This window comes from Ursus maritimus, unplaced genomic scaffold, assembly GCF_017311325.1.
Source record: "Ursus maritimus isolate PB19 unplaced genomic scaffold, ASM1731132v1 scaffold_21, whole genome shotgun sequence".
NCBI classification, from domain to species: Eukaryota; Metazoa; Chordata; class Mammalia; order Carnivora; family Ursidae; genus Ursus; species Ursus maritimus.
Window position 1 is genome coordinate 12,032,269 of NW_024424564.1, and position 26,656 is coordinate 12,058,924.

Genomic DNA, 26,656 nt, shown 5'->3' on the forward strand with positions numbered 1-26,656 from the left:
TTTCTCTTCCTTCTCCTACCGATCTCCCTGCTATTTCTTATGTTCCATAAATGAGTGAAGCCATATGATAATTGTCTTTCTCTGCTTGACTTATTTCATTTAGTATAATCTCCTGTAGTCCCGTCCATGTTGCTGCAAATGTTGGGTAATCGTTCTTTCTGATGGCTGAGTAATATTCCATTGTATATATGGACCACATCTTCTTAATCCATTCGTCTGTTGAAGGGCATCTCAGCTCCTTCCACAACTTAGCTATTGTGGACAATGCTGCTATGAACATTGGGGTGCATATGGCCCTTCTCTTCACTACGTCTGTATCTTTGAGGATAAATACCCAGTAGTGCAATTGCTGGATCCTAGGGTAGCTCTATTTTTAACTTTTTAAGGGACCTCCACACTGTTTTCCCAAGTGTATGTACCAACTTGCATTCCTACCAACAGTGTTAAGAGGGATCCCCTTTCTCCACATCCTCTCCAACATTTGTTGTTTCTTGCCTTGTCAATTTTTGCCATTTAACTGCCATTTCCTAGGTGTAAGGTGATATCTCAATGTGGTTTTGATTTGAATTTCCCTGATGGCTAACGATTTTGAACACTTTTTCATGTGTCTGTTAGCCATTTGTATGTCTTCATTGGAAAAGTGTCTGTTCATATCTTCTGCCCATTTTTTGATTTGATTATTTGTTTCTCATGTATTGAGTTTGAGAAGTTCTTTGTAGATCTTGGATACCAGTCTTTTATCTGTAGTGTCATTTGCAAATATCTTCTCCCATTCCGTGGGCTGCCTCTTAGTTTTTTTGACTGTTTCCTTGGCTGTGCAGAAGCTTTTTATCTTGATGAAGTCCCACAAGTTCATTTTTTCTTTTGTTTCTCTTGCCTTTGGAGATGTGTCATGAAAAAAGTTGCTGTGGCCGATGTCAAAGAGGTTACGCTTATGTTCTCCTCTATGATTTTGTTGGATTCCTGTCTCACATCGAGGTCTTTCATGCATTTGGAGTTTATCTTTGTGTATGGTGTGAGACACATTTTGTTTATTTAAATCATTTTTTTGGCACTCATCTATGAATGAAGATGTCACATTTTATTTACCTTGGTTCATTTTTTTTTCCCAGTCTCTAGTAGAGTTTCATATTCAGTTGAGTTCCTAGGTAAATAATATATACATTTATATTAAAATTACCGTAATTACTCAAGTAAAATACTGAACAGAATGGTTTTTAATATTACGTATGTTTCTCACTGTTCCTCATGCTGTGACTTATTCTCTAGGACACACAACTGTGGAAAAAATGGTACTTTTGAGTTGTAGTCATATCCTCTCCTTTTATTTTAAATTAACCGGTGTTATAAATTAAAATTCATGGGTTATATAAATTATTTAATTGGTGACTATTTTTGTAAATAAACTAATTTAAATAAATTTATTTCATGCATTTGCCTTGTTCTGTAGCAGAATCCAGCAGATTGGGTCACTAGAAGGTCTGTCTGTATTCTGACGTACATGTGAAGGAATATCCATTCATCTAATTCTTCTGTATCACTCATCTGATTGTTACAGCAGACTGAAGTGGACTTTGAAACCTTATCCAATGTCCAGTTTGCTAGTTGTAATCTACCTATATTGCAGTAGCATATATTGATGATGCATCTCATTAGAGAAAATTAAATCCTAAACTTAAATCTTAAGTCTTGTAAGTTTAATCCAATTTTTCTGTAATAAATTAATTTATATAATTGTTTTCATCAGAACTTTATTTTAAAATAGTTCTAAAGAATAGAAAACCAGAAAATAGTATTGATTAGTGAATGCTAAATCCTCAATTCTGATGATTATAATTACTTTCTGTTTTCTGTATTTCAAGGATAAAAATGGCAACAAAATTCATCTTTATCTCTCTAAAACCTGCTTCTATTCTGGAACCTTTTGTTTCTTTCAATGGTACTATTATTCTCTGCTATTAATACTCGTAAAAAATTTCACTGCCAGTGTCCTGTTAAGACCATTATCATTTGCTTTGATTATTTCAATATCTCTTTGCTGATTTCCTTATATATAGTCCATTTCATTCTGCAAACCAAGGGCTCTCAAAGTGTGGTCAGTGGACCAGTAGCATCAGTATCATCTGTGATTTTGCTAGAAATTCACATTCTCAAGTCTCATCATAGGTGCACTGAATCAGAAACACCACTCCAGTTTCTGACTTAGTAGTTCTGTGTTGAAGTTCAAGAGTTTGTACAGTAAAAAAGTATATTAATAGGTGGGGAAAATGAAATGATATAAAGCAAACAGTCCAAAAGAAGGCAAGGAAAAAGAGAAAAAGAAATGTAGACAGATGGATTACCAACAACAACAAAAAAATAATAAGATAGTACATTTAAACCCCAATTTATAAGTAATTATATTAAATATAAGAGGGCTAATTTCCATTTAAAAGACAGAGTTTGTGGACTGGAAAAAAAGCCAAACAAACTGAAATATATGCTGTTTTTAAGAATCACACATAAAATATAAGGACACAGAACAGTTGAAAGTTAAAAGATGGGGAAATACGCATATAAACATCAATCAAAAAGAAAGAAAGAAAAGACAAAAGAAAAGCTGAAATATCTGCATTATATACAGTAGACTTTGAGGCAAAAAATTTGTTACTAGATAAAAAGGGACATTTTCTAATTATAAAAAATTTAATTCAACATATAAATTAACAATTAAATATTGGGGTATAACTAAAAATATAGCCTCAGAATACGTAAAAAAAAAATAAAACAACTCAAAGAAGAAATACACAGGTCTATCATGATAGAGATTTTAACACACCTCCGTTTGTGACTAATAAACAGTCAGACAAAAATAGTATCAATACATATATAATAGATTGAAATAACATGTTTAACAACAGACACAGCTGACATATAGAATAGTGTATCCAGTTGTAGCAAGGTGCTCATTATTTTAAGTGCTCCTATAACATTTACAAAAACTGATCATACCCTGGGCCATAAAGTAAGCCTCAACAAATTTTAAAGGAGTGAAATAATAAAGATTATATCCTCAGTGAAATTAAAGTAGAAATTGTTAAGTTTTACTGAAAGACATAGAAAATGTGGGAAGTTCATCAGGGAAAGAATGAAATTATGAATAAATGGTGCTTGAACAATTAGCTCTACACAAAAAGAAAATTTGACACATTCTTCACACTCATAAGAACCAGTTCCAAATGGAAGAAAAACTAAATATGAAAAGAAAACTATAAAACTTTCAGGAGGTGGCATGGGAAAATATCTTTATGACATACGTTTAAGAAATATTTTCTGAAATGAGGCTAAAAGAACAAATCATTAGAGGAAAAGATTGCTACATTTGAAGACATTAAAATAATTTCTATATGACTAAAATTATTATAAACAAAGTGGAAGTATAAACCAAACTCTAGTGGAAAATAACAGCCAAACAAGTAATAAACAATAAACAAAAATGAAAATCATTAAGACAATGGTATATGACATAATGGGAAAATGAGCAAAGGATATGTACAAGTGATTCATGAAGAAAACTCAAATGATTAATAAATGTGAAAAGATGCTCAATTCCACTAATCTCAGGGAAATTCAAATGACAACAATAATGGAACACCATTTCACACCTATCAGTTTGGCAAAACTTAATATGACCCAAGTGTTGGTGAGGATTCAAGAAAATGCTAAGTTTTACCCATTGCTAGAAAATTGGTTCAACCACTTTAGGAAAATAATCAGACTATTAAGTGTAACTGAAGCTGTGCACACCTGACAACCCAACAGTTTCACTTCAAGGTATATTCTCTAAAAAAAAACTCTAACACATGTCCAGGGAAATATATATGTATATGAGGAATTTCATTGCAGAATTGTGTGTGGTAGTGAAAAGTAGAAACAGCCTAATTGAATTAATTAGGATATTGGATGGGATACTTTAACAGGAACCTAATCACAGTGATCTAAACAAAGCAGGTACTAGTGTTTTTTGTTTGTTTGTTTGTTTGTTTGTTGTTTGTTTTTTCTCTTGTAAATGTCTGAGCCTGTAGGCATGGGGCTGTGCCAGTCTGATGTGGAAGGTTACCTGAAGACCCAGGTTCCTGCCGTCTTGTGGCTCTACCATCCCTTAACATGTTTTTCACTAACTTGATCATGTCTACCTTTCAGGCAGTAGGACAGAGGAAAAGAGAATATAGAGCGCTGGCAAATTTCTTTTTTAAAAAAAATTGCATGTAATTCACTAAAATGATATTTGTCCTTTTAATAGGTATTATTTTTAGTATAGTCAAAAAATTGTGCAGTCATCGTCACTGTCTAATTTCAGAATATATTCATCACTCCCCAAAGGAATTCCATACACAGTAGTATTCATTCCCCATTCTCCAAACTTGGTCATGGTTTGTAATCCTTTTTATATGTTCCTAATTTGGTTTGCTGACATTTTGTTGAGGATTTTTGCATCTATGGTTATCAGGTATATTGGTCTGTAGTTTTCTTGTGATATCTTTGTCTGATTTTGGTATCATGGTAATAGAATTAGTTGGAAAGTGTTCCCTCTTCTATTGTTTGGATGAGTTTGTGATTATACACCATGATCAAGCAGAATTTATTCCAGGAATGCAATGTTGGTTCAGTGTGCTAGAATCAATCAATGTAATACACCATATTAATAAAATAAAGGACAAAAATCACATGATTATCTCGGTATATGCAGAAAAAAACATTTCACAAAATCCTCTTATGACTAAAAAAAATCAATAAACTAGGAATAACAGAGAACTTCCTCAACCTGATAAAAGCAACTATGAATAGTTAATATACTTAATGGTGAAGGACTGAAAACTTTCCCCCTAAGAAATGTTGGAGCTTCTACCCAGGACAGTTAGGCAAGAGATAAAAAGACAGCTGTGTTGGAAAGGAAGAAATAAAACCACCTCTATTTACAAATCACTTGATCTTGCATAAAGAAACTCCTAAAGAATCTACCAAAAACAAAACAAACAAAAAACCCACCTATTAGACATAATAAATTCAGCAAGGTTACAGAATACAAGGTCAATATACAAAAATCAATTGCATTTTTATATACTAACAATGAACAATCTAAAAATGAAATTAAAAACAATTCTATTTACACTAGTATCAAAATAATAAAATACTTAGGAATGTATCTCATAAAAGAGTATTTTTAATGAAAGAGTAAAAGACTTGTACCCCCTGAAAACTACAAAACACTATCAAGAAAAATTAAAAAAGGGGCGCCTGGGTGGCACAGTGGTTAAGCATCTGCCTTCGGCTCAGGGCGTGATCCTGGCGTTATGGGATCGAGCCCCACATCAGGCTCCTCCGCTGGGAGCCTGCTTCTTCCTCTCCCACTCCCCCTGCTTGTGTTTCCTCTCTCACTGGCTGTCTCTATCTCTGTCAAATGAATAAATAAAATCTTTAAAAAAAAAAAAAGAAAGAAAAATTAAAGAAGACCTAAATAAATGAAAAGATGTTCCTTTGTTTGTGGATTGGAAGACTTAATATTGTAAAGAAGGCACACTTCCCAAATTGGTCTTCAGATCCATTATAACCCCTATCAGTTGGATTTTTTTTGCAGAAATTGACAAACCAATCCTAAAATTCATATGGAAATTTAAGGGACTCAGGATAGCCAAAATGATCTTGAAAAAAGAGAACAATGGTGGAAGACTCACACTTTACAATTTTAAAACTTACTGGAAAGCTGCAGTCATCAAGACCGTGTGGTACAAGACATACCAATCTATGAAATAGAATTGAGAGTCCAGAGTAAATGAGCACATTTATGGGTAATTGATTTTTGGCAGTTCTGTCAAGAGCATTCAACAAGGAAAGAACAGTCTTTTCTTTTTTTCTTTTTAAAATTATGTTCAGTTAGCCACTGTATGGTACATCATTAGTTTTTGATACAGTGTCAGTGATTCATTAGTTACATATAGCACCCAGTGCTCATCACAGGATGTGCCCTCCTTAATACCCATCACCCTGTTACCCCCTCCCCCCACCCAAGAACAGTCTTTTCAACCAATGGTGCTGGAACAACTGTATGCATGCAAAAGAATGAAGTTGGGCTCCTACCTCACACCATATACAAAAACTAACTTAAAGTGGGTCATAAACCTAAATGTAAGAGCTTAAACTATACAGCTCTTAGAGGAAAACATAAGTGTAAATCTTTATGACTTTGATTTAGGCATAGTTTCTTCAATATGACTTGAAAGGCACAAGCAACCAAAGGAAAACTTGATGATAGGACTTAAACACAATTAAAAACTTGTGTTTCAGAAGACACCATCAAAAAAGTGACAAGACAGCCACAGAATGAGGAAAAACATTTGCAAATAATACATCTGATAAAGATTGAATATCCAGAATAAATAAAGACATTTTACAACTCAACAACAATTAAAAAGACAGATAAGCCAACTGAAAGATAGGCAAAAGATGAGAATAAGTATTTTTCCAAAGAAGGTACACAAATAGCCAATAAGCACATAAAAATGTGTTCAAATGTGTACAAGATGTCTTCTTGGGGTGATGAAAACATACTAAAACCTTTTGAGGCAGTGACTGCAACTTCTGTGAATCTACCAAAAACCATTGAATTGTACATTCTATTTTTTAATATTTTTTAATTGTAAAATTTAATTTTTAAAGGTTTTATTTATTTATTTGAGAGAGAGAAAGAGAGCATGATTGGGGGGGGGGCAGAGGGAGAAGAAGAAGCAGACTCCCTGCTGAGCCCAACTCAGGGCTCAATCCCAGGACCCAGGGATCATGACCTGAGCCGAAGGCAGACGCTTAACCGACTGAGCCATCCAGGTGCCCCTGAATTGTACATTTTAAATGGGTGAATGAAATGGTATGTGAATTATATTTCAATAAAGCTGTTATCAGAAAAAAATGCTGAAAAGAGATTTGCTTTGCAAATTTTGGCATTTCAAGTAACTCATAAAGAGGTGTCTAATTCAGTAAATGGTGTTAAAACTTCCCTACTATTTGGAAAAATATTTATTTTAAAATATTAATTTTCCAAATAAAATTTATTTGGAAAACACTCAAATTATTTGGAAAAAGTTTGGTAAAAATAAGATACAGATTTAATTAAAATAAAATTACAATTTTTATGTATAAAAATAAACTCGGAAAGTAATAGATAAAATATAGGTAATATTTACATAATTTTTAGGGGTGTACACACCTTTCTAAACATGACACCAGGGCAGAAATCATAAAGGAAAGCACTGATTTGTTTAATGACATAATAAGAAAAGCTTATATATGTTTAAAAGAAATATTAAAATTTAAAGAAAAATGACAAACTGGGGAGAATATTTGCACTGTGGTAGAGAAATGATTGAAAACCCAACATACGAGGAGCTCTTAGCAATAAATGATCATCTCTTCAGTAGTACACTAGGCTGGAAGATTAATTTTATGTGCCAACTTGACTGGGCTAACAAATGCCCAGAGAACTAGTAAAATATGATTTCTAGGTGCATCTACGAGGGTGTTTCTGGAAGAGATGAGCGTTTGAATCAGTAGTCTCAGTAGAGAAGTTCCATCCTCACCAATGCCAGTGGACATCATCTGAACTGTCGAGGGCTTAAATAGAACAAAAAAGCAGAGAAAGGGCAAATTTGCTCTCTGCTTGAGCTGGAACACGGCATTGGTGTCCCTCCGACTGGGGGCCTTTAGACTTGAACTGAATTACACCACCCGCCTTCCCTGGGTCTCCATCTGTGAGCAGCAGACTGCTTCCTTTATTATATGAGCCTCCCTTATTATATGAGCCAATTCCTCATAGTAAATCTCTTATATGTCTACACATATACTCTTGGTTCTGTATTTCTGGAGAACCCTGACTAATACACAAGGCCAGCGTGTGAACAGGCAGTTCAGTGAAGAATTACAACTAAGCAAACACATGGAAAATGTGTGTAATCTCACTAATATTCCAAGAAACTCCAATTGTAAATGTTTCCAGATCAAGTCTATGAAAACAGATAACTAATCCTATTTTATTTTATTAAAAATTTTTTTATTTTATTTAAATTCAATTAATTAACATAGTAGATTATTAGTTTCAGAGGTAGAGTTCAGTGATTTCATCAGTTGATGTAACACCAGTGCTCATTACATCACGTGTCCTGCTTAATAAGCCCATCACCCAATTACCCCTTCCCCACACTCTCCTCGCCTTTAATCCTATTTTAAAGTACGCAGAGCACACGAGAAACAAGGAAAACTTCTGAAAAGTTTTTATAATTTTAGGAGTACATTGAAACAAACACCTATGATAGCATACATGTTCAGATGAAAATTATGGGACAACTTCACTTAAGAATATTTACACAATGGGGCACCTGGGTGGCACAGCGGTTAAGCGTCTGCCTTCGGCTCAGGGCGTGATCCTGGCATTATGGGATCGAGCCCCACATCAGGCTCCTCTGCTATGAGCCTGCTTCTTCCTCTCCCACTCCCCCTGCTTGTGTTCCCTCTCTCACTGGCTGTCTCTATCTCTGTCAAATAAATAAATAAAATCTTAAAAAAAAAAAAAGAATATTTACACAAAATCCTAAGTGAGAAAACAATGGTAATTGCAATGATGGAAGCCCCAGAGGTTTAAATTTTTATTTTTGCTTATTTATATTTTCTAAAGTGTTTTTTTGAACAGTGTCACATACCTTATTTTGTAAGCCTAAGACAACACAAAAGTGATGCGGTCTTGTTTCAGTGATTATAGATAATGGGTCTGTCATTGATGTGGGTCTAATTGCATCAATTTTCACAGACCGAGTTGATACAAATTACATATGTCTATATAGCAAACATACCACAAATTAAGTCAAAAGAGACTAAACGGGGGAAATTGGCAATAAAGATGAGCTTTTTTGCTGTGTAAAGGCTCTTAAACATCCCTAAGAAAATGACCAAAATGGGCAGAGGTCATGGATAGTCAATTTGCAGAAAAGAAATACAAATAGCTTTTAAAATGCAGAAAAAAATATTACCTCTATTTAAAAATGCAAATTAGGGGCGCCTGGGTGGCTCAGTTGGTTAAGCGTCTGCTTTCAGCTCAGGTCATGACCTCAGGGTCTTGGGATGGAGCCCCGAGTTGGGCTCCTTGCTCAGCGGGCAGTCTACTTCTCCCTCTCCTTCTGCCCCTCCCACCCCCTCATGCTCTCTCTCGTGCGTGTGCTCTCTCTCTCTCAAATAAATAAAAATCTTTTTAAAAAATGCAAATTAAAACAAGAAGTCCCATATTTCACCTATCAGAAAGTTTATACCAGATTACTTTTTATTTTTTTTAAGGATATGAGGATAGGCACTCTTCGTAAACTGCTAGCAGGAGTGCAGTTGGTACAATCTCTTTGGAACACAACAGTCCTAAGTTTTGAATGTATACACACTTTTATTTTTCCTATTCTCACATATGTATGTGTAGATGCTTGTAAAAGGAAGTTTGTTGCTCCTTTGGAATTGCAAAAGGCTGGAAACACCTTTAATGTTTTTCAGTAGAGGACAAATTAATAATTCTTGCACATCCATGTAGTAGAATTGAAAAAACAATGAGATAGACCTCTCTATGCAGATATGAAAGCATCAAGATATATTGTTAAATGAAAGAAAAAGATTAAGACAGAAAAGAGTATATTCACATTCATGTTAAAATAAAATGTAGGAAACATCTAGAAGAATGTACAACTGTTAAGCATGTTTGCCTGGGGGTTTTGCCTTGTGTATCTATCATGCTTTATTTAATTAATTTTTTAAAAGATTTTATTTATTAGAGAGAGAGTGAGAGAGTACGCACAAGCAGAGGGGAGGGGCCAAGGGGAGGGAGAAGCAGATTCCTCGCTGAGCAGGGAACCCAGGGCGGGGGGGGGGGCAGCTCGATCCCAGGACCCTGAGATCATGACTTGAGCTGAAGGCAGACTCTTAACCAACTGAGCCACCCAGGTGCCCCTACTTTATTTTTTAATGAAAATAGTAGTATGACCTTGGAAGTTACTTAGCCTCTCTGCCTCAGTTTTTTTTCATCTATAAAATGAACTGTAATAGTATCTATCTCATTGGGTTATCAGGATTAAATGAGTTAGTATGTGTGAAACACCTAGAATAATGGCCTCAAGCATGGTAAGCCTTTGATGAGTATTTGCTATTGTTATTATGAACATAGTTTAAAAAAAATCAAATAGTGCTATAACTTTATTGGGAGGGGGTAGTTCTTTATAGAGATTCCTCTGTCTCAATCCCTTTTGCAACCCAGAGACAATATTTTATTGTCAATGTAAATATTTTTAGTTTATTTTTTCTCTGATATTAATCTCCATGTTTCCAAATAGTAGGCTTTCTGATGTGTATATTTTAGATACTCTTGACCACACATAATAGAATATGAGGATTTAGCTTTCTTACACCATCCCATTCCACCCCATTTTTCTGCCCTTCATCCTTTAAATATGGTTCTATCCTAACTTTTGGCTAAACTAATATTGAGCATTAACTTATTTTAACTATGTAAATGAGTGTTCATCTCTATAAATGCTTATTTTCCTTGAGCTGATAGTCATCCCCTTTTCATATATTCTTACTTTACTATGCACCTTTCTCTTCCTTTTCCAAAAATTTCCCACAGAATCATCAAACTACTTTTACACTATTTTTCATATGGTTATTCATAACAGGTAACCATTTAGCTCCACTTTTTTTCTTTTTAAAGAAATCTCCTGGGATGCCCTTTCTGGATTCCTTCAGCCTACTACTGCCCTGAAATCAACTGGTTACACCTTAGACCTGCTGTGTCTTCCCCATGTTGAGTACTCTGTTTCCTTGAAAGTGCCTTACTATTTCTTGGTTTACACCTTTGTTTCAGTGGAGTACATCCTCAAGTAGCTTCCTGAGAAAGGATGCATGGGAAATACAACTTTAAGATTTTATGTTTTGATCAGAGTTCTGTTTCTGAGAATTTAACACAGTCTCATCCCTTAAATTGAAATGCAGTTTCGTTAGGCAGTGTCCATAAATCAGTGTAGGTCTGTACCTTCAACATCATTCCTTACAAGAGAAACAGAAGTTCTGCTCAAGGTGATGCTCACTGAGCTCAGATTTTTTCCATCCACCCGAACTGGTCAAGCACACACTAGCACACCGCAGAGGACTCCTGGGGGTATGTTTATTCCAGTATTAGAAAAACAGGCCTAGATTAACAACTATTTATTAGGACATGTTGGGAAAGGTGATAGTATAAAAAGAGAAGGCGCGCTGGGAGTGTGAGCCATTTGCTTATGACACTTATTTCCCAGCATGACCTGCTTCAACCCTGTAAATGACACTCATGTTTTAGTGGGTCAGAAAGCCCTGTGTACAACGGGTAGCGTGGTAACTTGATGTTCCATGTTTAAACATTCTGACCCTACTGGCACTCAGTAGCAAATCAGTGGTTTCTTAGAAGGAGTATATTTGTCAAAGAAAGCATGGGTCTGCTCTATGTTATCAGGGCTCTCGGTGGGCTACATGTATCTACCCAATCTGGCACAGACCTCACATGTTGTTGCAGGCACTGGACCAAAGAGGTGAATTGAGAGGGTTCCTGCTCTGGCTGCCACTGAAAGCTGGTGGCATTATGGGTTACTCAGTAAAGGGGTCAGAGTAGTGATCTCAAAGTGAGTATATGTTTCTGCCAAAATATAAGGAAGTCCACCAAGCTTTGTGACTCTTTCTTATTTTTAAGGAGTGAAAGATGCAACAATCTGTCTTTCACTTTGGAAGGGATATTCAGAAATTCCCTAGACCACTAGACTCCCAGAAGCATCACTGAGGTGGCAGCCCTCCCCGCCACGAGTTTCCCACTCACTGGCACACCTGTGCTTTACCAAAGAATCTAGGGCACTTTGTACTCCCTGCTTCCAGGTGCAGTAATCAGCGTGATATCATCAATGTACACTGTAATGTTCTGTGGGAGAGAGGGGGGTCAAGGTCCCTACAGAGTAGAGCGTAACAGCCAGAGAGAGTTGAGGTAGTGCTGAGTGAGACAGTCCTGAGGAAGACTGGAAAGTCTGCACTCTCTCGGCCAGGTAAAAACAGCTGTCTCTGATGCTCTTTGTCCACAAGGATGGAGAGAATAGCATTTGCCAGATCAGTTGCCATAGAACAGGTTCCGGAGGTAAATTGATTTGCTCCAATAAATAGACTACATCTGAAACAGCCACCACTGATTCATTTAACAATACAGCCATTCTCCAAGACTTGTCTGCCCTCTTCGGGAGCCAAATAGGCAAGTTAAATAGGGACAAGATAGGAATCCCACTCCTGTAATCTCTGTGACTTTCTGGGGTGGCAGTACTAGTTTATTCGTTTACTACTTGGGGAAAGAATAGGTAGTTTCAGACCCATCCCCCAAGATAGCTCCTGGCTGTGAGTAAGGGGGTCAAGGGAGGAATTGAGGATTAATGTTCAGTTTGTCTACTGTACCTGTACCTTCAGGATCTGAAGGAACAACCACATGGACTCTCAGGGCCCATCGTGATACCAACTTGGGCCAAAACTCCATTTTCTCCTGATGCTATGAGCCCCCATTGTGAGCACAGTCATACTTAGGGTCCTCAGGGATAAAGGTTAGCACAGAACCAGTGTCCGAAAATACTCTAAATGTCTGCCCTGTCTAGACAAGCCGAAAACCAGACTGTTAACTATAGAGGACAAATGATGGTGGCCAGAGGGGAGGTGAGTATGGGTTGGTGAAATAGGTGAAGGAAAGTAACAGTACGAGTAATGTATAGAACTGTTGAATCACCATATTGTACACCTGAAACTAATATAACATTGTATGTTAGCTACATTGGAATTAGAATCAAAAATAAATAAATGTCTGCCCTTCCCCCCTGCACAACGGCTGTGGTAAATGTCTGCATGTTCTCTGGGGAAAGGTTAGAATTTTCAGTAGGTGCTCCTTCAGGTGCTACCAAGGGGTCTGTCCCCAAGGATGACCAGCCTCCCCTTTGTTCAAGGAGGTTTTGGCCTGGGGTTTGGATGAGGAGCCCTCTCGTATGTCACAGTGGCTCACTGGACTACATGTCACCAACCCTCAGGGTTTTTCAGGTATGTAGTTCAAGGAGAACCTTAAAGGGTGTTCATCTTTTTAGTCCTAGGGGTCCTATGATCTGTGAGCCACTGTCAAAGATCCCTGTGGATTAAATTATTTTTATTATGCTCGCAAATTCTGTGGGCCAGAAATTGAGACAGGGCACAAAGGGGACACCTTATCTCTGCTCCATGGTGTCTGATCCCAGTGGAATAGTCAAGGGCTGGAGGCTGGAATCATCTGAAGGCTCACTTACTCACCTATCAGGTAGTTGATGCCGGCTATTGGCTGANGGTCTTGGTTCCTCTCCACGTGGGCCTTTCTGTGTGATCTCTCTGCATGGGGTAGTTTTGACTTCCTCATGGGATAATGTCCGGATTCCAAGGGCAGGCAGTTCCAAGAGAGAGTTGCAGGCAGAAGCTATGTCACCTTTCCTGATTTAGGCTTGGAAGTCACACAGGACCACAGGCTCATTCATGTTCTAGGGAAGGAAAGATAAAGCTGCACCCCTGAATAGAAAAGTGTCAATGTCACATTGCAAATGCTTGTGAAATGGGATAAACATTGGTGCATCCATCTTTGGAAAACACATTCAGCCACAAGTAGGAAACATCAAGTTTTTATCACCATCATCTATCAGTCCTGGTCCTCGGGCACTTAGCATGGACAGGGCTTCTTGGTCTCCTTCATGCAGAAATGATGGTTGTAATATTTCATTAAATATACATACACACATTGAAATTTGTGTACAATATACAATACAGCACACAAATAATGCCATCAGTGAGGCGTATCTGAATGCATGCATGAACGCTTAAGAAACTTTTATTTCAGTGTTCTGTTTGGTCATGAGGATTGGTCATCTCCTCAAAGATTTTAAATTAAGATCATACACCATGGAATTAATTTTTACATTTTATGTCATGCTTGTTATAAGTAATAACTGTCAAGCTTTTTCCGGATAAATCTTGTTTTGGTTTGACTTTTTCCATTTAGATTCAATCTGTATTTTTAGTAAAGACACTGTATTTTTATTTTCTAACTCTAACACTGAATGAACTATTTTCTCTTGAAAGTGGAATGTCATTTGAAACTTCTCTCAGTTTTAATACAATCACCAACCTGAACAGTCTGCTTGAATCCAGAAGTTAAATGAATATTACTAAATTACAGAATGCAGATAGTATCAACACATGACAATAAATTCTAACAAAAGAGCATTGGTGGGTGGGTGGAAATGCTATGCAGAAGGTAGTGTGCAATTTTTCATTGAAGCATTTAAGGAGAGAAGAACAGTTCTTCAGTGAGTAGTAGCAGTTCAGATAATGGGGCATTTTTCAACACCATCCTATCCTCCATGCCCCCCTATCCTCCAAGCACATTAGATGACTCAGTCTTTCTGGAACATTTATACACAAAGTCATTGCACATTCCATTTCTTCTTCTTGGAATGTCAGCTTCCCAAGCCATTCTCTGAGAAGCAAACTCCTGTTCAAACATAAAGACACAAATCAAAATCATCTCTTCTGTGAAACCTCTCTCATACCTGCAAAGCCAAAGTCTTCACTTGCTCTTCTGTAATCACAAAGCACTTTGTGAATAAGCTACTACTACGACATTGCGTGCTCCTGGGAAGGGAGGGAAGAGACAAGTAAAGGGTGAGTAATACCTAATCTTTGTACTCCGTCCAGTACTCAGCAATCAAGAATGGTTCGTTGCATAATCAGTTCCAATAATTACGTTTTAAAAAGTTGTCATCCCCAGGGGAAGGAGAGCTGCTGAAAATACAGATTCCTGGTCTTACTCACTCAGACCCTCAGGGTCTTTTTGATGAGCGACCCAAGTGGTCCGTGGAGCAGACTTTGACGAGCACTGGGCACCACACTGTAACTGCCCAGCCTAGTCTGTCTGAAGAGCTTATTTTAGCTTCTCCTGTTCTTACTTAGCCTTGCTTTTTATGTTTTCTAAGCCATTTGTTTGACCTTCAGGTTCTTCCACAAAATTATTTTCATTTAGCTTGCAGATTCGGATACACATTCTGGAACCACCTGCCCTAGAATTTAATTTTTTTTTTTAGCTGACATATAATTTCGTATGTGTTTGTTAAATTAACCTACATTCATAAGCTGTGTGTGTACACAATTAATGAAGTTGAGGCATATGAAATATTATGGAGTTTATAAATGGCTCAGCTACAGTTTTTATTCCATAGTGTTTTCCTAATTATATGCTTATATTGTCAAAAAATGTCGTTAAAGTTACAAGTCATAGCTGACACAAGTATCTTACAGGATTTCAGAAAATGGGGGATTATAGTATAAAATATAATTAGACCTATGTTCCAATAGATAATGTTTTAATAATTTATTTTCTGGTTTTTAAATTTTTCTTTAAGTAATCTCTCCACCCAATGTGGGGCTCAAACTTAACCACCCCAGGATCAAGAGTCGCATGCTCTACTGACTGAACCAGCCAGGCACCCCAAGAATTCATTTTTTAACCAAGTTTACTTTGGAAATTACTTAATCAGCTAAACCTATTCTAGTATTATGTCTTTCAATACTCTCGTCCCTAACCAAATGAAGTCAATAAAGAAACTGGAGGGAAAACCAGTTTCTCCATTTCCGTTTCTTAGATAATGCCTAACATAGAACTCACTCCCCATATTTAAATGGAACACGTGTTTTGTGCAGTTGTTTTTTAAATGACTCAGTAAAGGAAGAAAGTGAATTCTGCCTACTCTGCCCACATGATTGAAATGCAATCCTCAAGGCACAAAAGAACACACTCAAGAGGGTACTATTAAAATACAAATCCATTGTGATAGGCTGAAAAGAATGCTATTATAAATCTTGATAAACCCTAAAATAAGCTAATGGAAATATAAGTCATAATAAGTACATAATCAAATATTCCCCGTCAAATGATGATAGTGTCTTCCCTTAAAAAACTCACTGAAGTCTTAGCCCACTCGATTCTGTCAACTTGGTTTGTGAATGCAAAAGTCAAAAAAATTTTTTCTACCAGGTAAGTATTAACAAACATTTTTTTTTTAAATCACCTTCCTCATTTTCTCTTGACTTTTTAAAGAAAGTGATTTCATGCAAGTTTAGGCAGCAAGTGACACAGACAATAGCGAAGGTTGTTTGGGTGATAATGATGTTAGAAATTGGGAAACGCTGCCTCTCCAAGTGAAAAACAAAAAAAAGGTCAGAATTGTGTGAAGAAGGTTCTCCAAGGGAACGCTCGTTGTCGTCTATGACCAAAGACATCGTGTCTCTAAATTTACGTAAGTGAAATTACATCCATGGCACCAAAAACCAACCCTGGAGCCAAAGTGAGACAGGAGGGCACAAGCGAAGACTTAGAGCGCACTTCTGTGAGAGAGCAGCAGGAAAGCAAAGCGGGGCCACAGACTGCCCCCCCCCATCCGGTCACAGACTGTCCACCCCCATCCGTCTGGGAGGGCTACAGCAACGCCATTCCCAAAGGATCATTACCCTGGTGCTCCAAGAGGGGGGTGCAGAAGTCAGGGAGCTTCAAAGAGAGAAAACTGGGAAGCCCTAAAGATAGAGACGTGGGGCAGTGTGGTGCAGTGGTTAAGAACACGCTGCAGTCTGAATCCCAACTTTTTCATTTGCCATCATAACCGAAGGAAAGTTGTCTTAAACCTCTGCCCCTCGATTTCCTCGTCCGTAAAACAGAGGTGATTATACCATTTGCTGATTTGGATTAAATGAGATTTGAATTCATGAGATGCTTCACATATAATCAATGAATGTTAGCCACGATGACAATAGTGGAGCTGCTGATACGGGGTGTATGATCGGCTGTGCCCCTCCCCCAAAGGTGAGCTATTCATGGTGGAGCTGGGGTAGCGCCTGGAAACCCATCAGGTTTGAACAGCCTAGAGAGGAAAGGAGTCTCTGACTGAATTTCTGAATTTTTTTTTCCTAGAACACTGCTTTGAATTGGTATTTATTACTTACTTTAAAATTCTTAACAATCTACACTGATCTTCCGGAGTTGAGAAGGAATCTCCGGAGAATCCAAGTAGGGCTTCACAGAAATTTTAAAGACAATGTAATTGGAGAATCAAGATACAAGGAAAGGAACAACAGTGATTTTTAAGAAAGTAAGGTTTAGCCTTTAAATTTTTTTCCTTTTAAGGTGATGTGAGCTTTAAAAGTTACTAGAGTATTATAAGCTCATAATTTAATCTATGATACTCTTGGAAAGAAGGCAGTCCACGAAAAAAATACTTGAATTTGATCACAGGCTATTTTTCCTAATGTAAAAAAGACTTTGCTTCTAAAAATCTATCCACGCTACAGTGAAAGTTTTTGTCTGACCTTTTCAGAAACACGTGGAGTGATTCTCCTGGTTAAATCATAGAGTTGTCATTTGGTGTAGATATTTCCTTTAAAACCATTTCCCCCCGGAAAAAAAAAACGAAATAGCAAAGAATTCCAACTGAGTTAACTTGCAAAATTTAAAAATCTGCCTTAGTTGCATTTGGTCGCTAGTTGTTATTCCCTAAAATGTTTAGTGTACCTCTTGTGTCGAGTATCGCCATTGCAAAAAAGGCTCTGACGGACTTTTAAGGTTTCACACATCCTTCGAAGAACACAATCAAGTGGTACCTACTCTCACTTTATAAACCTAATTGACCACAGTATAGAAAGAAAAAAATGTTCTAATAGAAGGAAAGGAAATGTCCAGCACATTATAGGACATAACAATAGAAAAAGTCAGAGGCCCCTTATGCAACGTATAGGTCCCCAAGAAAGGTCCTTTTTGCTGCTGGAATGGTGGCTTGGTCAGGCTGCCCAGCCACTTGCCCAGTGGGCAGGATCTTTTCTGGGGAAAATATTGCAACAGTGTGTGTAGTCCTGCCTTCTGCTGGGTCCTTTCTTGGTGTATCGCCAAGAAGAGAATCACAGAAATGTAGAGCTAGAAGTTATTTTGGAGAGTTTACAGATTAGAAAAAATGAAATCCAGAAAAAGGAAGTAATTTACTCAAGTCCAAACACCCCAAAAATGGTAGGACTGGAGCCATATCTAATGGCCTCTATTGCTTCTAAACCCACCTGCTGCGTTGGAAGATCTCAGAATTCAGAAATTCACAGAAATTTTTAGCTTTATATATGTTATACTGTTATTAATAGAACATTAACTATACATGCAGAGGGTAAACATGCAGTGATCCAATCACTGAAATAAGATTTGCATAAGATGTTGTAAATTTGTTACATACAATAGAAAACAACCAAATTTACTAAAATTTAAAATATTTCTGTTAATTTAAGAGAAATGTTTAACTACTGTGAAAATAGCTTCATCATCTTGAATAAAAAATGTATATGTAAGTGTGTTATTATTAATTCTACCAACATTTTTGAAATTTCACTATTACCAGGCATAGTCCCAAGTGTGAAGATACAGGAAAAAAAAAAGAGAGAGAGAGAGAGAGAGAAAAGAGCCCTGTTCCAACTTGCCAGTGAATTGAGGAGGCTGATATAAAACAGACCAATCAGTGTGATACTGGGATGAGAGCTGTGGCCGCGCGGGCAGTGATGCCTGTGGCAGGACAACTGAAGGGGGGCTTAACTGGGGTAAGAAAGACAAGATTCCCCCAGGCAGATGCACCGGAGCTGCATCTTGAAAGAAGGGAACTAAAAGAAAATGGGCATTAAAAGAAGAGAGAGCAGTATGCACCAGCCAGTGGGAGTGACGGCACGTGGCAGATCTGAGGACTGTGTGCTGCTGCTTTTTTTTTTGTTTTTGAAGATTTTATGTATTTATTTATCAGAAAGAGCACAAGCAGAGGGAGCGGCAGGTGGAGGGACAAGCAGACTCCCCGATGACCTGGGAGCCCCATGCAGAGGATGGGGGCCCCGGAATCATGACCCGAGCTGAAGCAGACACTTAACTGGCTGAGCCACCCAGGCGTCCTGGGACTATGTGCTTAGGAATGGCGGTGTCCGAGGCAGGGGACGGCAGATCCTGAAGAGGATTGTACATCATACTAAAAAGTTTGTATTTTACCAGAAAATAGTGGGAAGGTGTTGGCAAATTATACGCTCTAAGATAATGCCAATCAAGTTACACTATGATGGGGTGCCTGGGTGGCTCAGTGGGTCCCAGGGTCCTGGGATCGAGCCCCGCATCAGGCTCTCTGCTCAGCGGGGAGCATGCTTTTCCCTCTCCCTGAGCCTGCCGCTCCCCCTGCTTGTGCACTCTCTCTGTGTGTGTCAAATAAATAAATAAAATATTTTAAAAAATTATACCGTGAAGCTAATGTTTTTCCCCCCTATTCCGTAACATCAGAAACTTTCCTAGAACACCTGGGAGTCGAATGTGATAAAATCACCAGCATCCAGTTGTAGAGCTGACAGAAATCTCAGTTTCCTCATCTGTAAAATGGAGATCATTTTAGGGTGGTTGTAAGAAGCACACGGTTAAAGCCCGTTAAACATTTATTGCGGTGTCGGGCGTATTGTAAACCTTCAGTGATAGTAAATTGGCACCGTCTGTACTGTGATCGTCATCTTTATAAAAACCTGAATCGGAGGGGCGCCTGGCTGCCTCAGTCAGTGGAGCGTCTGACTCTTGATCTCAGGGTCATGAGTTCAAGCCCCACGTTGGGTGAGGAGATTACTTAAAAAAAAGGAAAGTCTAAAAAAAAGAAAATCTAAAAAATAGAAAAACTGAATCGGAGAAAATGGATTAGAATGCTAAGGGTTAATTTTAACATCTAGAGTTAAGAATAATTTCCAAATCTGCTGATTCTGTATTGCTTAGAGTAATTGGGTCCCTTCAGAGAGAACCACTTTGTTAGAGGCAGAGCTAGGAAAAGGCATTGGTTAGCAAAATGCATTGATTATGTAAGAAAAGAAAACTTGAGTTTTAGCAGTTGAGAGCAGTATCTGAGAAGAGCTGTGTGCTTGATTTGGTAGTTAAAAGTGGAAGAGGAAAATACCAAGGTCTATAGATAGCAATAGGGGATAAAAATTAACTTTCTTTCTTTCTTTTTTTGCTTCCCTCTATTGATTCGCAGGCCCACAATAAAGAGAGTATATTTTGCTTTTAATTTGCTTTTGGATTGTAACTAATTGTTTATAATCTATCCTCATACTGTAATGACTAAAGATAATTTTTTGCTGCATTTAATTGGAATATTTTCTGTAATTGTTCCAAATTGGAAATTTGAAATATAGTTTAACAATTTCAATTTGGTTGTATTAAAGATTAGGTAGGTCAGAATTAGATTTACTTTGTGCATAATACCATCTCTCGATAAAAAAAAGAACTATATTTCAATGTTCTGTAGAATAATAGGTTTACTTTCTGTGTTCTGTTTTGCCAGTGCTCCTATATTCCTCCCTGTAAGAGAGAAAATCAGAAGAACTTGGAAAGCGTCATGAATTGGCAACAGTACTGGAAGGATGAGATCGGCTCCCAGCCATTTACTTGCTATTTTAATCAATTTCAGAGGTAAGTAAGTATTTACATGTGCATATTAAAGTGGTTTGTAGCCTTTGTAGTTTATTACAAAATAAATTGTGGATTATGCTCACTTGACAAAATATCTGACATGGGGATAGTCTCAACTCTTTCTTTGCATGGATTTAGGGAAGCCACTTACTCCACAAGCTGGAAGGCAAGTGAGAAATACGCAGGACAAAAAGAGAGAGCCTGTGTATCATGGCGCTACCCTCTGGATAGATTAAGAAAGTGCTTTCAGATAGGAACATCAGATACTAGAAGTGCTCCCCGAGAATTGCAGACCGATGCACAGAACTGAGCGACATGTGGGTTTGTGAGCAAGGTCTTGGACTGCATCAAATCTTACTTTCCTTTTCCTTTCTATTCCGATGATGTATCAGGAAAACAAGTTTGGGGCGCCTGGGTGGCACAGCGGTTAAGCGTCTGCCTCCGGCTCAGGGCGTGATCCCGGTGTTATGGGATCGAGCCCCACATCAGACTCCTCCACTATGAGCCTGCTTCTTCCTCTCCCACTCCCCCTGCTTGTGTTCCCTCTCTCGCTGGCTGTCTCTCTCTCTGTCGAATAAACAAATAAAATCTTTAAAAAAAAAAAAAAGAAAAGAAAACAAGTTCACACCATTAAAACTTACTTGATTTAGAGAGAACTCAAGTTATGCCGTATAACCATGGCTCATCGGACAAGAATACTACAGGACCCACCCAGATTAAGCACACTGATTTACTCATTAAACATTTACTGAGTACTCACAGCTCCTTGCCGTACTCTCCACTTAGATGTTCCAGTTCCATTAAACCTTCTCTTCCTCCCATAGTCCCTCCTAGTGAAGCACGCTAACCACCCACTCGTTAACCTAGTCCAGAGAACTGTAATTCCCAATTCACATTTCTCCTTTACGTACTGTAACTTATATTCGCCGTCATGCTGATTTTACCTCCATGACTCTTCTCTGCCTTGCCTCTGCCACTGTCTTAAGTCAGAGCCACGTGATTTCTCAGCTCTATTAATACAACAGTCTTCCAACCAGTCTTCCTACCTCCAGCCTGCCCCCAGGCCAAGCCCATTGTTCATGCTGCTGCCAAGGCGACCTTTCTAAAACATGCATTTGATCAGGTTACTCCTCCCAGTTTTCAGAGTAAAGTCCGAACATCTTGGCATGGCCTATCCATCAGGTGCCTATTGTTCCCTAACAAACCATCCCAAATCTAGTGGCTTACTACAGCAATGGTTTATTATTTCTTGTAATTCTGTGGGTTGGCTTGAAGATTTATGGGCAGTCAGATGATGGCTGGAATAGCTGTGTGGGCCAAGATGGCCTCTCAGTACCATGTGGCCAAAGTGCCTCAGTTCTTTTCCATGGGCCTCTCATCCTTCAGTAGATCGCCTTCCTTACAATATGGTAGCCTCAGGACAGCATTTCAAGAGAGCCAGGCCTTGGCTCTGGAATTTACATAACATCACTTTTGATATATTCCATTGTTCAAAGCAAGTCAGGAAGCCAGCCAGATTCATGGGGTGTGAAAATCAACTCTGCTTCTTAATACAAGAAGCTGCAAAGGTTTTGTGGCCATATTTAACCTGCCACAGCCTACAAGGCTCCTCGAGTTCTTGCCCCAGACTCCCATCCTTCCAGCCCCATCTTTATGCCCATACTCTTTGCAATAGCCATTCTGAACTATGTGCAGTTCCATAATATCTTATACATTTATATCCATGCCTCTTTATTTGCTTCTCCTGCTTCTTGACTGCCTTGATGAAGACTCTTCATAGATATCACCATTTCTGGGCTGTTTTCCTTGATCTCCAAGTTTGGTTTAGTTGTATATTAGTTAGGAGGCCATCTGTTGCATGTAAGCAGAAAATTGACTCAAAGTATCGTAAGGAATTTATGATCGCATGCACTGAGAAATGCACCAGTAGACCAACATTAGGGTTGTTTGATGCATAACCTAACCGTGTCATCAAGAAGCCAGGCCCTTTCGGGATCTCAGTTCTGCCTCAGATCCACTCATGGTTACAGTATAGTTGCTGCGGTTCCAGATGTCGCAGCCAGGCATTGCAATGTCCAAAGGCAAAAAGAAAACTATCTCTCAGGGTGCCTGGGTGGCTCAGCTGGTTAATTGTCTGCCTTCAACTCAGTTCTGATCTTGGGGTCCTGGAATCCAGCCCCATGTCATGCTCCCTGCTCAGAGGGGAGTCTGCCTCTCCCTCTCTCTCTGCCCCTCCCCCTGCTCATGCTCTCAAGTAAACAAATAAAATCTTTACAAAAAATAAAACTATCTTTCTTCTTTTTTTTTAATATTTTTTTATTATATTATGTTAGTCACCATACAGTACATCCCTGGTTTTTGATGTAAAGTTCGATGATTCATTAGTTGCGTATAACACCCAGTGCACCATGCATACGTGCCCTCCTTACTACCCATCACCAGTCTATCCCATCCCCCCCCCGAAGCCCTCAGTTTGTTTCTCAGAGTCCATAGTCTCTCATGCTTCATTCCCCCTTCTGATTACCCCCACTTCTTAGTATGTTTTTCTTGGAATTAGGCAACATTTTCTCAACTTCCCATAACTGACCTCCGCTTAGTATCCTTGTTTAGAATGAGTTCTTTTGCATACACCTAAACCAGTCACAAGAAAGAATAATCAGAATATACCACTGAGATGGGGGTGCGGCACTATCTCTTAAGTCGGGTGGAGAAAGCGTGCACACGTGAGTAGCTAGGAATGAAGAAGAAAGGGGCTAGGATGTTGCAGAACCATCAAAAGTGCCAGCTACAAGGTGTGTCTTCCACATTCTCTTTATACCGCTGTAGCCCAGAGGTCTGCAATCCGCACTTGACATGACTATGCCAGAGAAGCTTTAAAAAGAAATGCACCGCAGACCAATTAAAGTCTCTGGTGGTTGAACCTAGGCATTAGCATTTTTAAAAATTGATTTTAGGGGGTTCTAATATGCCACCAGATTGAGACCCACTGCTTTATCCTCTCACTTATCACTCTCTACTGGAATAATTTGTGTACCCATCTTCCTCGCAAGACTGTATAGGGGTTAATGGTGTGGGACCCAACTTCTTTGGCTTTATATCCCTGGGACTTAGCACAATGCCTGCTTCTCAGTCTATAAAAGTTTGGTGAATGAATGAATAAATGAATGCAATGTGCCAGATTAATAAGGTTCTTTGCTTCCAAGAAATTAGAATTTATTGGGAGGAACAGGTGCTTATGCAGATAGAAATATGACTTCATCAGCTAGAAATGAAAAGGGGGAAGACCTTGAAGATAGGACGGCTGCAATAAAGAAATGAAGGCTTGACAATGTAAGATACATCAAGTGTTCAGGTTATATAATAAGGAGTGGTGAATTTGTGAGGTGGAGAGGTAATTTGAGGTTAGATTTCTAAAGGGTTATAAATGCCGTACTAAGGAGATTGTACCATATGGGTATATGACAATTTGTGACAAGTTTTGTTTTGTTTTTAACCAAAGACTGACTTGAGTGGATCTCTGATTTAGGAAGTAACCGGGCTACGGCACCTGGGTGGCTCAGTTAGTTGAACTTCTGACTCTTGATTTCAGCTTCGGTTATGATCTCAGGGTGGTGGGGTCAGTCCCACGTCGGGCTCCACGATGGGCATGGAGCCTCCTTGGGATCCTCTCTCTCTCGCTCGCTCTCCCTCCGACCCCCCCCAAACAAATAAATAAATCTAAAATTAAAAAAGAAAAAAAGTAACCGGTTTGAGTGTTGAATGGAGTTATGGGCAGAGTGCGCTAACTCAGTGATGGGGGGTGGTAAGGAGAGTACTGAGTGAAAAAGATAACCTTTTTGAGTGGCTACCATGTGCCAACCATTGTGAATAACATTGCATTTAGCTCACCAAATTTCTTACAGTAGTTCTAAGTGCCAGCTCCATTTAACATATGAAGAAACTGAGTCTTAAAGAAGTTAAGTAACTTGCCCGATATACATGCTATTCAGTGAGAAAAACTGGACTCCAGTTAGTCTGATTTCCGAAGCTCCTTCTGTTAACTGTCTCCTGGTCCTCCTGAAGCTTTTGGAGGGCCCAGAGGAGCAGTAGAAGTAGAAGCAGCTAACAGAGGGGTAGGTCAAGAAGATGTGTGAGAGTTCCAATCAACAGAACTCAATGACAATGTAAGGGCTGAGAAACAGGAAACTGTCACATTTGCCTGGGTGTGAGAAAGGACAGCCGGCTCTGCACTGAATTTGAGGGACTCATAAGATATCCAGAAGATGCTTGAAAGAGTTAGAAATGCAGGCTTTTATTTTTATTAAAGATATTTATTTATTTATTTATTTATTTATTTATTTATTTATTTATTTAAGAGAGTAAGAAGGTGGGGAGGGGCAGAGAGAGAGAATCCCAAGCAGACTGCCCACTGAGCGCAGAGCCTGATATGGGACCCTGAGATCACAACCTGAGCCAAAATGAGGAGTCAGCCGCTTTTGTGCCACCCAGGGGCCCCTAGAAATGCAGACTTTTGGTTCAGGAGCAGGAGGTCAGGGCCAGTGTTAGGCAGGTCTGGGAGCTATAGCGGAATCAAAGAGAGAATGCATACCAGGGACCCAGAGAGAGGAGAAGTGTTGACAACTCTTGCAATCATCTGCACTGAAGGTACAGGGAGAAGGAAGGTGGAGAAAGTGGCCAGATGGTGAGAGGGGAGTCAAAAGAGCATAGTGTCTTGGAAGGGGAGTGTTTTAATGAGAAAGAGGTAATTAAAAAGGGACCACTGAGAAGTCGTTGGTTTTGGCAATCAGAGGTCTGTTGGCAGTCTTTGTGAAAAGAGTATAGGTGCCATCTTAGAGCAATGGGGTTAGAAATCATTTTATATGAGCCTGAGGGGAGAATGTGAGGGCATTAATAAGTGCTGACTACTCTTTCAAGAAGTTTGCCATATCTGGAAAAAGAGTTTGGGGAGGAGGTAATTCAAGGGAAGCAGGAATGGGTTCAGAGAAATGAGCCCACTACAGACTAAAACTGCTGCGGAAAAGAGAAGCTCTCTTGTTGAACATAGATAGTAAATGAGGTGGAGTGGAATGAACACACCCTGAAGAAAATGAGGCAGGATGAAATAAAAAGGTTAAGGAGTAGTGGTCTTCTCTCTGTGAGGTGGGAGCCTGGTAACAGGGACTAGGCACCAGAGGTCAAGACAGTTTGATTCTGAACCCACTACTGAACGAACCAAGTGATCCTTCACGCTTCCTGCCCTGGACTAGGAGCTGGTCTCAGATGTGGGCGAGCTGGAGCGTGCAGCTGGAAGGGAACAGGGGAGCCCCTCCCCCAGGCTGTCCTGACCAGCTGGTGGTCATCTGAACAAACTTCCCCTCACTCCCCGCTCAGGCATCTCTGAAGGCTGCATCCCCCAAACACAGCTGCCTCCTGTGGGCATGAATTCTGAATATCCTCAAGTCCCCAACAAGAAGGACTATTCCTCCAGAGTGGTGAGAACGCTCTGAAAGACCTAGCCCTGCATTCCATGCTACTTGTGTTCACTTGAACGGGAAATGTCAGCCCTTCATACCTCCTTCGGAATGGTACCCATTCCCTACCATGGTCTCCCTGTCCCATTCCCAAGCTGTCGGGGGTGTAGATAGAAGTGGGGGCAGTCTATCACCACCCAGAAGCACTCAAGACATGATTTTAAACGACTCTGGGAAAATCAGAAGTTTGGAGTCTGGCTCCTGTACCACGACATATGCAAGAGGAAACGAGCACTGGTTGGAGGTGTGAAAATGGCAGCTCCCTGGTGCCGTCTACTCTCAGTACACTTTTTACTACTGCTAAACATGAGATAAAAATAGACTTACTGTAGAGACGCCCAGATGCTCTCGATAAGATGAACTTTATATTTAAAGTAACCTTTAGATTTCACTCAACTGCAGGAAATTGGGGAGAATAGTTACCAAGAAGTTTCCATTTTCAAGAAAAGGATGTTACAGTATTTTGAAAATCGAAGACAGAGATTATTGGAATCTCAGCTTTCACTATTTAAGTCTTATGTAG

General features: G+C 39.1%; 1 protein-coding gene across 1 annotated transcript in view; it reads left to right on the top strand.

The window, feature by feature from the left end:
• KCNMB4 (potassium calcium-activated channel subfamily M regulatory beta subunit 4) overlaps window positions 1-26,656 on the top strand; it is a 65,442-nt gene that overhangs the window by 7,568 nt on the left and 31,218 nt on the right. The window contains exon 2 of the mRNA XM_008684388.2: window positions 20,496-20,623. Within this exon, the coding sequence (XP_008682610.2) occupies window positions 20,496-20,623 (128 nt within the window). The remainder of the gene's footprint in view (window positions 1-20,495; window positions 20,624-26,656) is intronic.